Raw genomic sequence first — 11,725 nt, 5'->3', positions numbered from 1 at the left:
TTTGCTCAGTAGTTTTTGAGTTTTAAGTTACCCAAACATTACATTCTTTGGTCCAAATCACATATCTGTGGTGCAATAATTTCATTTAAACAATTTCACAACTTGGCACACAAAGCAATGTCCAAAACCAAATATCACAGCAATCAATCCAGTGGGGTTTTTTATTTTAAGTGTACACGCACACGCGCGCACACACACACACACACACACACAGACAGACAGACATTCCACCATGCCTATAGCACTACTGAATGTCAGTTCAGTTGTGCTAAATATGAGCACTGTATGGTATTTCATCATTGCACTCTCTAACATTCATAATATAAAAAAGAGATATGATGTACACTTTTGTTATCTTTCTAAATTCATTCCTTTCCAGTAAATTCATTCACTTGTTTCTATCAATGAAATCACACAATGGATTTCAACTTCAATGACAAAAAACACAATCTGGCTCTGCCTTTTAAAATCATCTTATCACTTGACATTACACATAGTGTTAACATTTTAGAATTAAAAACAAGCCTACTAAAATAAATAATGGGCAGATATGAAGAGTTTCATTTTCACTAGCACCATGTACAAAGAATCTGCCAAGAATTCTCTCTAGGAATAAATTCAGGTGTTGGGTTTCTTGAAATAATAATAGTGAACTTACAGTATTTGTCACATGTCTATTTCCTACGAGCCAAGCTCTAAACACAATTTAATTATTATCTCTGTCACTGAACTATAACAGCACATCAGCTTTATAATTGTTTAACTTCTTCTAAGGAGCATACAGTCCACGAAACCAACAAGGCCCATGTAAATTACAAATGTTCTGCCCTACCCGGTCCAGTTATCTAGATGGGTGACTGGGGCACAATTATAGTTAAAACCTAGTTTTAACCTAGTCAAAAAGAAATAACAGCAGCACGGGTAGAACTGACAAGTCAACTACTCTTACCATTTTGTCACATTCTCCATGACTATTACAACTGAGAATCCTACATCCTATATTCAACTTCAAATCCCAGCTGTAAAGCACATCTTTTAACTGTACAGTCAACTTATCATCAACAAGTCTTCATAGAAGAAAGTTTCCAAAATACATTACTATGTGACTGAATGGCAACATGATTTACAGAAACTGGTGCATACTACTATTTGTTGCCATGCACCAGTTCTGTAAATCATGTTGCATGGCATCAAATAGTAGTCTGGATGGTATCAAATCATTGAAATGAGCAACCCCCTAGCATCAGTTAGAATGGTCTAAACAGTGTATACCTAGTATCCTGAGCTGACAAAGATACCATATTTGGACATAAGTAACTACCCTAATAAACACCAACTTATGATTGCGTAGAATTATGTGATTAACAAAATACCACCAATGGCATTGTAGCACAACTGTACAGGTTTTTAAAATGTTTATCCATATGCTAGTACATGCTAACAATAGGTGTTCATTTGCTGAATGACTGTCCAGTTGCCTATCCAACCATGTTGCTATCTTTATGATATATGCTATCATTTGGCTGTTGCTATGGGCATGGTTTTGTTGCCAGGCATATTTACATACATTTGTTGAATGTTTATTCAATTGTCTATTAATCCCTGTTGTTATCTTCACAATATATGTGATCAGTTGGTTGTTCATTGGGACTTTGCATTGATTTTTAACTACAAATATGGCTGGCATTCAGACAGATTTGCATATCACAAAACAAAGTGATGTGCATATGTCCCATATGAAATGTCACAATTGTGCTGGGTTTGAAAGTATTTCAATTGTGCATGTCTGTGAAATGATGAATTACACAGAGACGCAGTGATGCACAGGCATACGTTCCGGAGCCCATCGGAATAGTCCCACTTATACAGTTGGTAAGTGGAAATACATTTGTACAAATGCAATTGAATTAGATGGTACAGAATGAAAAATGTTCACAAGATATATACCACTGTGACAAATGTTTAAACACAACAATTCAAAAACAATTAAATCTTATCGCAAGGAAATATTAACTTTATGATAGTAGAATAGACATTGACACTTGACTCCTTAGTAGAATAGAAATTGACACTTGACTCCTTAGTAGAATAAAAATTGACACTTGACTCCATTTTGTATAGTAGTAATAGTAAAGTTGCCTTTATATTGGAATCAAGCTATTAAAGTGACTACGTAGCTTTCATCGAAATCACTCAGACATCATCAATGTAATGATGTCATGCCGTTTGGTCAGGTGACTTCATGATAGTTAAACAAAAATAAAACATGGCAAAGCAGTGTTGATATCAACCTTCAACTTGCCTGACAGTTTTTGTAGCAGTAATATTTGTTTATATAGATATTGACCAAGCTGGTCGTATTACTATACTAGCTATGGAAACAAATATCACACACATAAAATACCATTATCCACATGTATAATTATTGTTACGATGGTGGTGACGACAGTCTACAAAAGTAAAAAGTACCTTACAAGCTCAATGTGTATATTTCTTTTGCTCTTTATATTATATTGGAGTAGATATACTAACTATTCTGATACCATTAGCAACATTTATGTTTCATGTTTATGCATATAATCTATAAAATATCTTTACAAATGGAATAACATGAAAGCTAAACTACAATGTGTTAACAACAGCTGCTAATCAGGTGAGGAGTTCACAATGTAATCAACATTTACATGCTGAAGTTCAATTCTGGTCAAGGTCATATTCTAACAGTCTCTTTTTTGTGTTCAAGTTCAATAGCCAGATGGGGATGGTGGTGCTGGTACTTGGCAATAGCCAGATGGGGATGGTGGTACTGGTACTTGACAATAGCCAGATGGGGATGGTGGTGCTGGTACTTGGCAATAGCCAGATGGGGATGGTGGTGCTGGTACTTGGCAATAGCCAGATGGGGATGGTGGTACTGGTACTGGGTTGTGCAGCCAAAGCTTTAAAACACTGAGCCATGAATAATCAAAAAAGCAGACTTGTTATGGATTTTTACAATCATCCAGTCAGTCTGATGATGTGAAAATATTCTAAAGTAACAGATATGTTTCCCATGTTATCAACCCCATGACTACAATTTTTTTTTTTTTTATTTTGACTTGCTCAACAGTGCTATGCAAGTATTTGTCCAAAGTGGGGCATATTGCCAGGTCAACAGTGCTATGCAAGTATTTGTCCAAAGTGGGGCATATTGCCAGGTCAACAGAAAAGAACAAACTGATCAAGAGAATTTTTATTGTTCTGGAATTTGCCTTGAAATTTGTAATGAAACTGCAAATTGTTTATGAAGTAACTCTGAAAAGTTCGTTAAGTGACCATATCAGGATGTAAGGAAATCGGTTAATGAGTAACTAGACCCTGTCAGGTTACTATTATATAAAATAGTGGCAACGGCACTGTGGCACAACTGTGCAGTTTACTTATATATAGCGTTTAGAAAGACTGCCATTCATAATGTGGGAGCGGGTAGAAAATTGAATGGTGCCAACATGAATCTGCAGATACAGAACAATGTGCATTTTTATTCAGGTCAAGGTTGCATATCTAAGTGATGTGTATATGTTCTATCTAGAGTGTTACCAAGTTTGGTTGGAATAGGCTGATACGATGTCTGAGAAATGAGAGTGCACGGACAGATGGACGGATGGACAGAACCCAATGTAATACCCCCTCTGGGCATTGCCCATAGGGGGTTAAAAACAATAACAATGCTAAAGACAGTAAAAATAATATCTGACTGACAGGGATTGGCAAGTGAGTAACTAGACCCTGTCAAGTTTAATATTAATACCATACTTACTGATCAATTCTAGGAGGTAGACATAAAAATCATTGCTATCTATCACCGTATTCAGATCTAATGCTTTTTAAAAACATTCTTTAATGTCAACACAAGTAAATATATGTCATATTCTTTTCACTTCAATGTAATTTCTAGAAAAATTATTTCATATAGCTGTTTATCTAACACTGAAGGACAAGGTAATACAATTCAATTCTCTATGGTAACGCAATAGCACAGCAACATTACTTTAATAATGCAAGTAAAATACTGCAATGAAATAACAACAGGATTCACCTCTGTACAAAACTGAATTATTTGACATTCACTTTTGACTCTGAAGTATAAATTTCGAATATCTGATCACAGAAGATAGACTGTAAATTGTCTTAAGGAAATATTTGTAAACTAAAAATGACAATAGCGAAAACAAGAAATGGAGTCCTTATCTCATGACTGGATTTGATGAGTACTGTTAGTTTACAAAAAAATACAATCATTTCATGTATTTTACAAGGTGTATCCCTTACCTGAGTGACAGTACTAGTAATTACCTACAAATCTGTCATTCACTTCCTCGCAAATCTTTCAACCATTGGTAAATACCAACAAAAAAAACTAGCAACAATGCCAGCCCACCTTGAAAGTAGGTCTATCTATCTTTTTTAGTGTAGGCAATTCCATGTACATTGTACTAAATATATGTTGTTCCTTAAACTCAGGTTATCACTTGCTCTTCTTGATCATGCTGGGATCAAAGTTGGCATGACGACGAGCATGTTTCATAAGATGATCACTGCGCATGAAACGCTTGTCACAGATTGGACAAGCAAACCGTTTCTCCCCTGTATGTGTGCGATAATGGCGAGCCAACTCATCTGACCTGGCAAACTTCTTATCACAGTCTGGCCATGAGCAAGGAAATGGTCTCTCACCTAAAAAAGACATGTTGAGATTATTAAACAATGATTCAAATAAAGATTACTTAAAAGATGGAAAATGACAATTTATCAATCTATCAATCTCTATTGCATAACAACATGCCATAGCATACAGAAATCAAGTGAATACAATACAGTCATTTAGCCAACAGCTGGAAGACTGTTTACATCAACAAGAAATTTTCCAAGATGTCGAAATATGCAAAAAATTTACTTTTGTCATTTAAGGAATGAAAATTTGAATTTGTATAATGAGAACAAAGAATTAAATGATGAAATTCATCTTCTACCATATTTTGACAAAATTTCATACATGAAATTGGTAAATATATCATACACAAGGGAGAGGCTTTTTAGCTATTACATAAACAGTAAGGGCACTGAGTACGTAATTGAGCTGCGTATGATTTATTTACCAATTTCATGCATGTTCAAAATTTGGACAGTTTAGACATTGACTATTACAAACAGGCCAAGATTGTCATGGAGTTTGAGGAAAGCATTGAAAAAGGTACTTTCAAAATCTCTTCTTGACCAGACACATGACATTGACTATGTTCGTACGAATACTACTATGTTTTTTTGTTTTTTTATTTATTTTTTTTGGGGGGAGGGGGGGGGAGACGACCTGTTCAAGCATGCCTGTTCAAGAGTTATTGCTTTGGACATGGAAAATTCGCAAACAAAATGGCTGCCAGGCAGCCATATTGGATCATATCACAAAGAAAATGGATATGCACATGTATGTCATAGAACACTGTCCAATACCAACTTTGAATGAGATCTGTTTAAGCATGTCTGAGTTATGGCTTTGGATAGGGAAAATTTGCAAACAAAATGGCTGCTAGGTGGCCATATTGGATCGTATCATAAAACAAATTGATGTGCATATGTATGCCATAGTATGTTGCCCCTGTACCACGTATTGAAAAAAATCAGTCCATGCATCTCCAAGAAATGGCTCCGGACAGATGGACATACCGCAATCCATAAGTCCCTGTCCTGGACTTCGCCCGACAGGGACTAAAAATCTTGTTTTTACTTCGATACTCCAACATCCGAGCAGCCTAAGAAGTTGTCGGTGAAAAATGTTCCAATGCTGGTGAATTCTGTAAATATCGGCATTTAGCAGGTGACATTCTAAATTTACTGGTATATAAACAGTGAAATTTCAAATTTACCGACATTTTACTGGTAATTTTGAAGGTCACACTTCCAAGTAATTTATATGTTGCAGTGTAGACAAAATATCCTGACTGACATACTGATATACATGACTTCAATGTATCAAAACATATGGAGAGAGACAAAGTTGTTGACGTTAGTTTTGATTGACACTTCCTTTAGAAAACGATGGACAACCAGTGTACTCAAATTTGATAGGTTTGTTGTTGTAACATAACTATGTTGGCAAGCCTTCGATTTCGACACAATTTTCCCTTTCTGGTTTTTCATTGGCTACTCCTGTTTGCCCCTCACATTAGTGTATTAAAGATTTCAGTTCAAAGCCTCTTCACAAATCATGACAGTTTGACAGAGTACCTACACAGCGGAGAATCACTGGTTCCGGTATGAAACAAGCGACATATCGGTCAGAATAGCTCCGCTGTTCTTTTTAAGTTTTTATTTTGGTAGCGATGTAATAAAGTGGTTAGTGGTTTCATATGATATCTCACTATAAAACACATTTTACACAGAAAGTTGGTAAAATATTGTACTTTTATACCATAGTCACCATTTTATAAAAAAAATTACTGTTATTAAAATAACACAAAATCTCAGAAAAATAATGACTGGGAAATGCGCGTGCACACACACACACACACAGAGAAGATTTTTGAGGTTGGCTATAAATAATTCCAGTGTCTTACAGCTTTAACCCTGGAAAATTTTAATGATGAAGCAGATGTTGTGTCTGTCAATCTCAGTCAAAACAAGAATGTATACACTTTATGCAGGTATGAAGTATGGCAATAATACCATATCACTTCACTGAATTAAACCATTTAAGTTATCAAACTGTTACAGTGCTTAAAGATGAAGTATGTAAACTTTCTGATGCGTAATAGCAATGTTAGGAGGGTTTGAATTTCATTTATTATTTGCCATGGAAACAGATGTACATATCCCGGGTATGTAGGGGATCACGAAAGTTGGGTAAAGTCGAGGATGGCAAGCTTTCTTGTCTTGAGTATAGGAAGCAGGCTTTTGAACACAAGTAGGGCTAAATGTATGGCTAAATTTCTTGCAAAAATCATGAAATTGCAAGATTGCCCTTACAGATGGCATTTAAGTTTAAATCTGGTATACTAATGCCATAATTCATAACTTGTGCAATACAGGACACCTATTGCCTATTAGTCATTGCCAGGTCCATATGCTAATTTCATGAAGCTTAACACTATGTAGCACAGTGGACAGATGTACAATTGATACACCTTTGTATTCAAGCAGTGGCGTTAGCCACTTGAACTGTAACTTATAAGTCATTGGCTCTTCCACAAAGAGAGGATTTTTACAACAAATATGGCCGGAAGTCAGGCAAAAGTGACAAAAGTGGGCGTTTCCCATCGCACACTGGCCATTTACAACAAAGAAAGTATTTATAATACAAACCGACTCACAATTTCATCTTGCTACAGTTCTATCCGAAAGTGAACTTCAAAATACATGTGTACTTCATTGTGGCGGCATGACCTAAACATTGAAACTAATTAACATTTATCTTTGTATAAAGGTGTACCATGGAGGTAGAATGTGGGTTGTACACGTACGTCTTTAGCAGTAGCATGGTACATTAGTATTTTTTTCTTTAAAAAATATTTGTTTTATGAATACAGCTTACAGATACATGCCATACAAATCATACACATTGCTGTAGTTAGTGAAATACCGGTGTAGACTTATTGAGTGTAAAAAAGGACCACATGACTGTTTCAACCATGTTATACCACCGATACGTTTGACATGTACAACTCTACGAGAATGCTATGGCCATCGTATACATACAACCTTCACCTCATCAAACCTGACTTGTGATAAAAGGAAGGAGATGTGTACCATTTGGCCTTGGCCTATACCGTAACTGCCTCTATTATAACCGAACTCTAGCAATCAATTACAGTACAACTTTGTCATATTTATCAGCTTTATGTTCCAGGCGTATGATACATTCAACGTCTCATCCAGGCTCATGGTGTCTTTACAGTACAGTGACTAGTTCGTTCAAGTCATCGGTATTCAGCAATTATTGACTAAATGGCTCTGTCGTGTAAATTTTACGATATCATTTGTAAATCCCCAACTTTGGATGTAGAAATTTTACAACATTGGTGGCCAATGACGGTGTATTTTAGAACAAAGCATGGTTTGCGTTGAACAGATCGGAACGTAATAATGACAGCGTGGTCGAAACATGGCAAAGCCTACAAACGGTCAATCCCTCCAGCTGTTAGCAAATAACACTTACCCGTATGCGTTCTCAGATGGGCCTTCAAGTGTGAGGATTTCCCGTAGACTTTATCACATCCCCTGTAATGGCAGCGATGTTTCTTCGGGGCCGGACCCTGCAGACTCTTTCGAGTGCGTTTTGGCCTTTGTTGTCTTTTGGTCGCGCCGACCGGTGATGAACAAGGCGGGGCGCATTTTGACGGCGACACCGAGGCGGGTGAATTTGAGTCAATTTCACTATCACTGACATGGTGTGAAATTATTTCTGGCTGCCTATTTGCTGGATACACATTTACTGGTGAATTTGTCTGAGATCGCGGTCTATGTTTGTTTAAATCTGTAAGAATTCGCGCCACCATGAACAAAGGATTGGGTAGTTGGAAGTTATTGTCCTCGCTACCAGCTGGAGTTGTCACACAGTCCATACAGCTGTCTGTTTGAGGTTTAGGGTTTTGTAATGACATCGCCATCGACAGTAAACACTCGGCAGCAAAATTTGCTTCTGGTTCCCTCTGTCTGACAAAATCTGCCTGTGCTTCTGTGGATGTTGCCATAACGAACGGCATATAATCACTGTCGGTTCGTCCACGAGTTGCGGTGTGTGGCTGTTGATCAATGGACTAGAAATAGTGGTCCTACCGGCGCGTAGCTTTAACTTAACTTCAAAGTCAAATGGAAAACAATGGATTCGTGCGTTGATGCCAAATGGACAAAAGATCCTGATCTGAGCGCGGGATTTTCCACCCTACTAGTGAGAAATCGCTATATTTGATGTGCTACGTCGTCAGTTTCTTTGTTGCGAAATACTTTGCTGCTTCTGACACACAACAATTAATAATTTGCATACGGTGGGCGTGGTGCATCAGACACTGACCTTCAGCGTCATGATTCAGTGTAGTTTCTTATTGGTCGTATTCTGTCACATGGGAGACTCATGACCTCACAAAGTACTTCGAAAATAAATATAGTACACATGCATCGACATTTCTCAGGTAACGGTGCTCAGTTAATTGAGCCCAATTCTAAAGCTATATCAAATTCCACACAAATTTCCTTTATTTATTTTAAACCTCACATTTATCTAAACATACTATTACTAGGCAGAAGTAACAGTTTCGTCAAAACTATGTTGATACGACATATCTTTTCCAAATAATATCAATCTTTATTGCCTAACAATAACATCATACTTTAGCGAGCATGGTAAAGCATACAAAAATAAGTAAATAAAATACAATCATTTAGCCAACTGCTATATTTTTTACATTAACAAGAAAGTTTCCAAGAAAAAGTTTATCATCTGCAGACAAAATATGTAAAAAATTAACTTTTGTTATCTAAGGAATGAAAATTGTAATTACTTAATGAAAAAGAAGAAAAAAGTTTTTCTCATTTATGTAATGAGAAAATCATACAACGACTTTAGGGAGTGATCAGTTTTTACGGCTGGGGTGGGCCGGTGACTTTTTGTTCATGTTGTACTTAAAAATAGTGACCCCCTGCAATTCATCCACAAAACAATCCAACCCCCCTCTGACAAATAAAAAAAACACAATAACCCCCCCCCCCATCTGTTGACAAGAAACACTCTTTTTGTTCTTGCAAAAGACACTCTATTCTCAACGCATAATACCACACACTGCATAGTTAATTGTACATGTTAATTTTCAGTAATTTTAAGTGTATCTGATAAATTGCTAACCAAAATCCATTGTTTCACATGTATAAAGCTCTTTAGATAGGAACCCTATGAGAAATATGATTGTCTGTTCATGGACATACAAAATATTCATGGTTTAGTAACCAGAAGTTCTAGGATATCTCTTAGATTGAGTGAACTATTAATATTGATTAATTCAGCTAATTATCAAGTACAATATTATAAATGGAGTTAATATACTTGTAAACCCATGTCAATAACTGTCACACATAATGATGTATTGCATCATATAATGAATTGTCTGCATCATATAAAGATATGTTCACATCATATAGTCAATATATTGTTTTCTTTAGACTTAACACAACTGCGGCTTTCCATACATGTACACATTTGCACTCCTCAAGGCACTTGTTTGTCCTGTTCATAATTGTTCAGTTTATCATGGCACTGACTCAAAACTCCACCCGTGACCCCCACCCCCATTCATTGACCACACTGCTAATTTTAACCAAAATATTTTAGAAAGGTTTTGAATAATGAAATGTGATAAATGTCATTGTTTCAAAAATAGAAATTAAAAAATGTCATAGAAATGTTTTCTGTACTACAGCAGTTTCTAAACTAGATTACTCATCAAACAAGTCTGTGTTTATAACTTTGTTTATCAGTCATTCACATAATATCTATTCTCCGAGAATCCGATTAATATTGTGTTCACCTTGGAATATATTTCTTTCTTGGTAATTTATGGTGTAAAACAATAGCAAGACAAAGGGGGTTGCACATGTAGCCTGGTAGCATGTATTAAACTTGGTGATGGTCACGGGTATCAGAGGAGAAGTAAAACACAAACACAGAAAAGTAATTTTTGATAAGACATGTAGTTCATACTATAGCTATGCCAAGTAACAGTTCAATAGTTTGTACATGTATGATAAATCAACACATTAGGGATGACATCAGTAGGTAAATATTACCGCCAATGGCGTTGTAGCACAACTGTACAGTTTTCAAAAATGTTTATCCATATGCTAGTCCATGTTAACAATAGGTGTTCATTTGCCAGTTGCCTATCCAACCATGTTGCTATCTTTACGATATATGCTATCATTTGGCTGTTGCTATGGGTGTGGTCATATATTTCCATACATTTGTGTATGTTTTCGTTCACTTGTGTATGAATTCTTGATATTATCTTTGCAATATATGTGATCATTTGGCTGTTCCTATGGGTGTAATCTTGTTGCTAGGCATATTAACATACATTTTTTGAATGTTTATTCAATTGTCTATTAATCTCCGTTGTTATCTTTGCAATATATGTGACCATTTGGATGTTGCTATGGGCGTGGTCTTGTTGCTAGGCATATTTACATACATTTTTTGAATGTTTATTCAATTGTCTATTAATCCCCGTTGTTATCTTTGCAATATATGTGATCATTTGGCTGTTGCTATGGGCGTGGTCATGGTTGCTAGGGTATTTGCATACATTTTTTGAATGTTTACTCACTTGCCTAACAGATGATGTTGTTTTTATTTGATTTTATTTGGCAAAAAATATTCAGGAAACCACAAAACACAAACAGAAATAACACTACAACTTTCACAAACAAACAAATACAGCACAGAATACCTTTGCCGAGGATAACACATAAAAGTTTTAACAACTTATTTCCATTGTGGTCCTCCAACACCAAACATTACATAGCATAAAAACGACGAAAAAACAGTACATAGCAGACAGAATATATTAAAAAACTGACCCGGCTACTACATATGGAGCGAGGACAGCCTACAGTAAATAAACAAACTCACTTTCTTCCAATTCAGATAATTTCTCGTACATAAAAGCTTTAACACTTTTCTTAAAAAGTTGCAAAGAGCTGA

General features: G+C 36.0%; 1 protein-coding gene across 1 annotated transcript; it reads right to left on the bottom strand.

Moving 5' to 3' along the window:
* Positions 1 to 230: 230 nt before the first annotated feature.
* Positions 231 to 8,957, bottom strand: LOC144443469 (Krueppel-like factor 13). Its single transcript, XM_078132956.1, has 2 exons — positions 8,192 to 8,957; positions 231 to 4,716 (listed from the first exon to the last, which is right to left on the bottom strand). Exons 1-2 carry the CDS (start codon positions 8,736 to 8,738, stop codon positions 4,508 to 4,510), a joined length of 756 nt encoding a protein of 251 aa, XP_077989082.1. The 5' UTR covers positions 8,739 to 8,957; the 3' UTR covers positions 231 to 4,507.
* Positions 8,958 to 11,725: the final 2,768 nt, after the last annotated feature.

This window comes from Glandiceps talaboti, chromosome 12 (genome assembly GCF_964340395.1).
Source record: "Glandiceps talaboti chromosome 12, keGlaTala1.1, whole genome shotgun sequence".
Lineage (NCBI taxonomy): Eukaryota > Metazoa > Hemichordata > Enteropneusta > Spengelidae > Glandiceps > Glandiceps talaboti.
The sequence above is the reverse complement of the archived record's forward strand: the minus strand, read 5'-3'. Positions and strand labels throughout refer to the sequence as shown.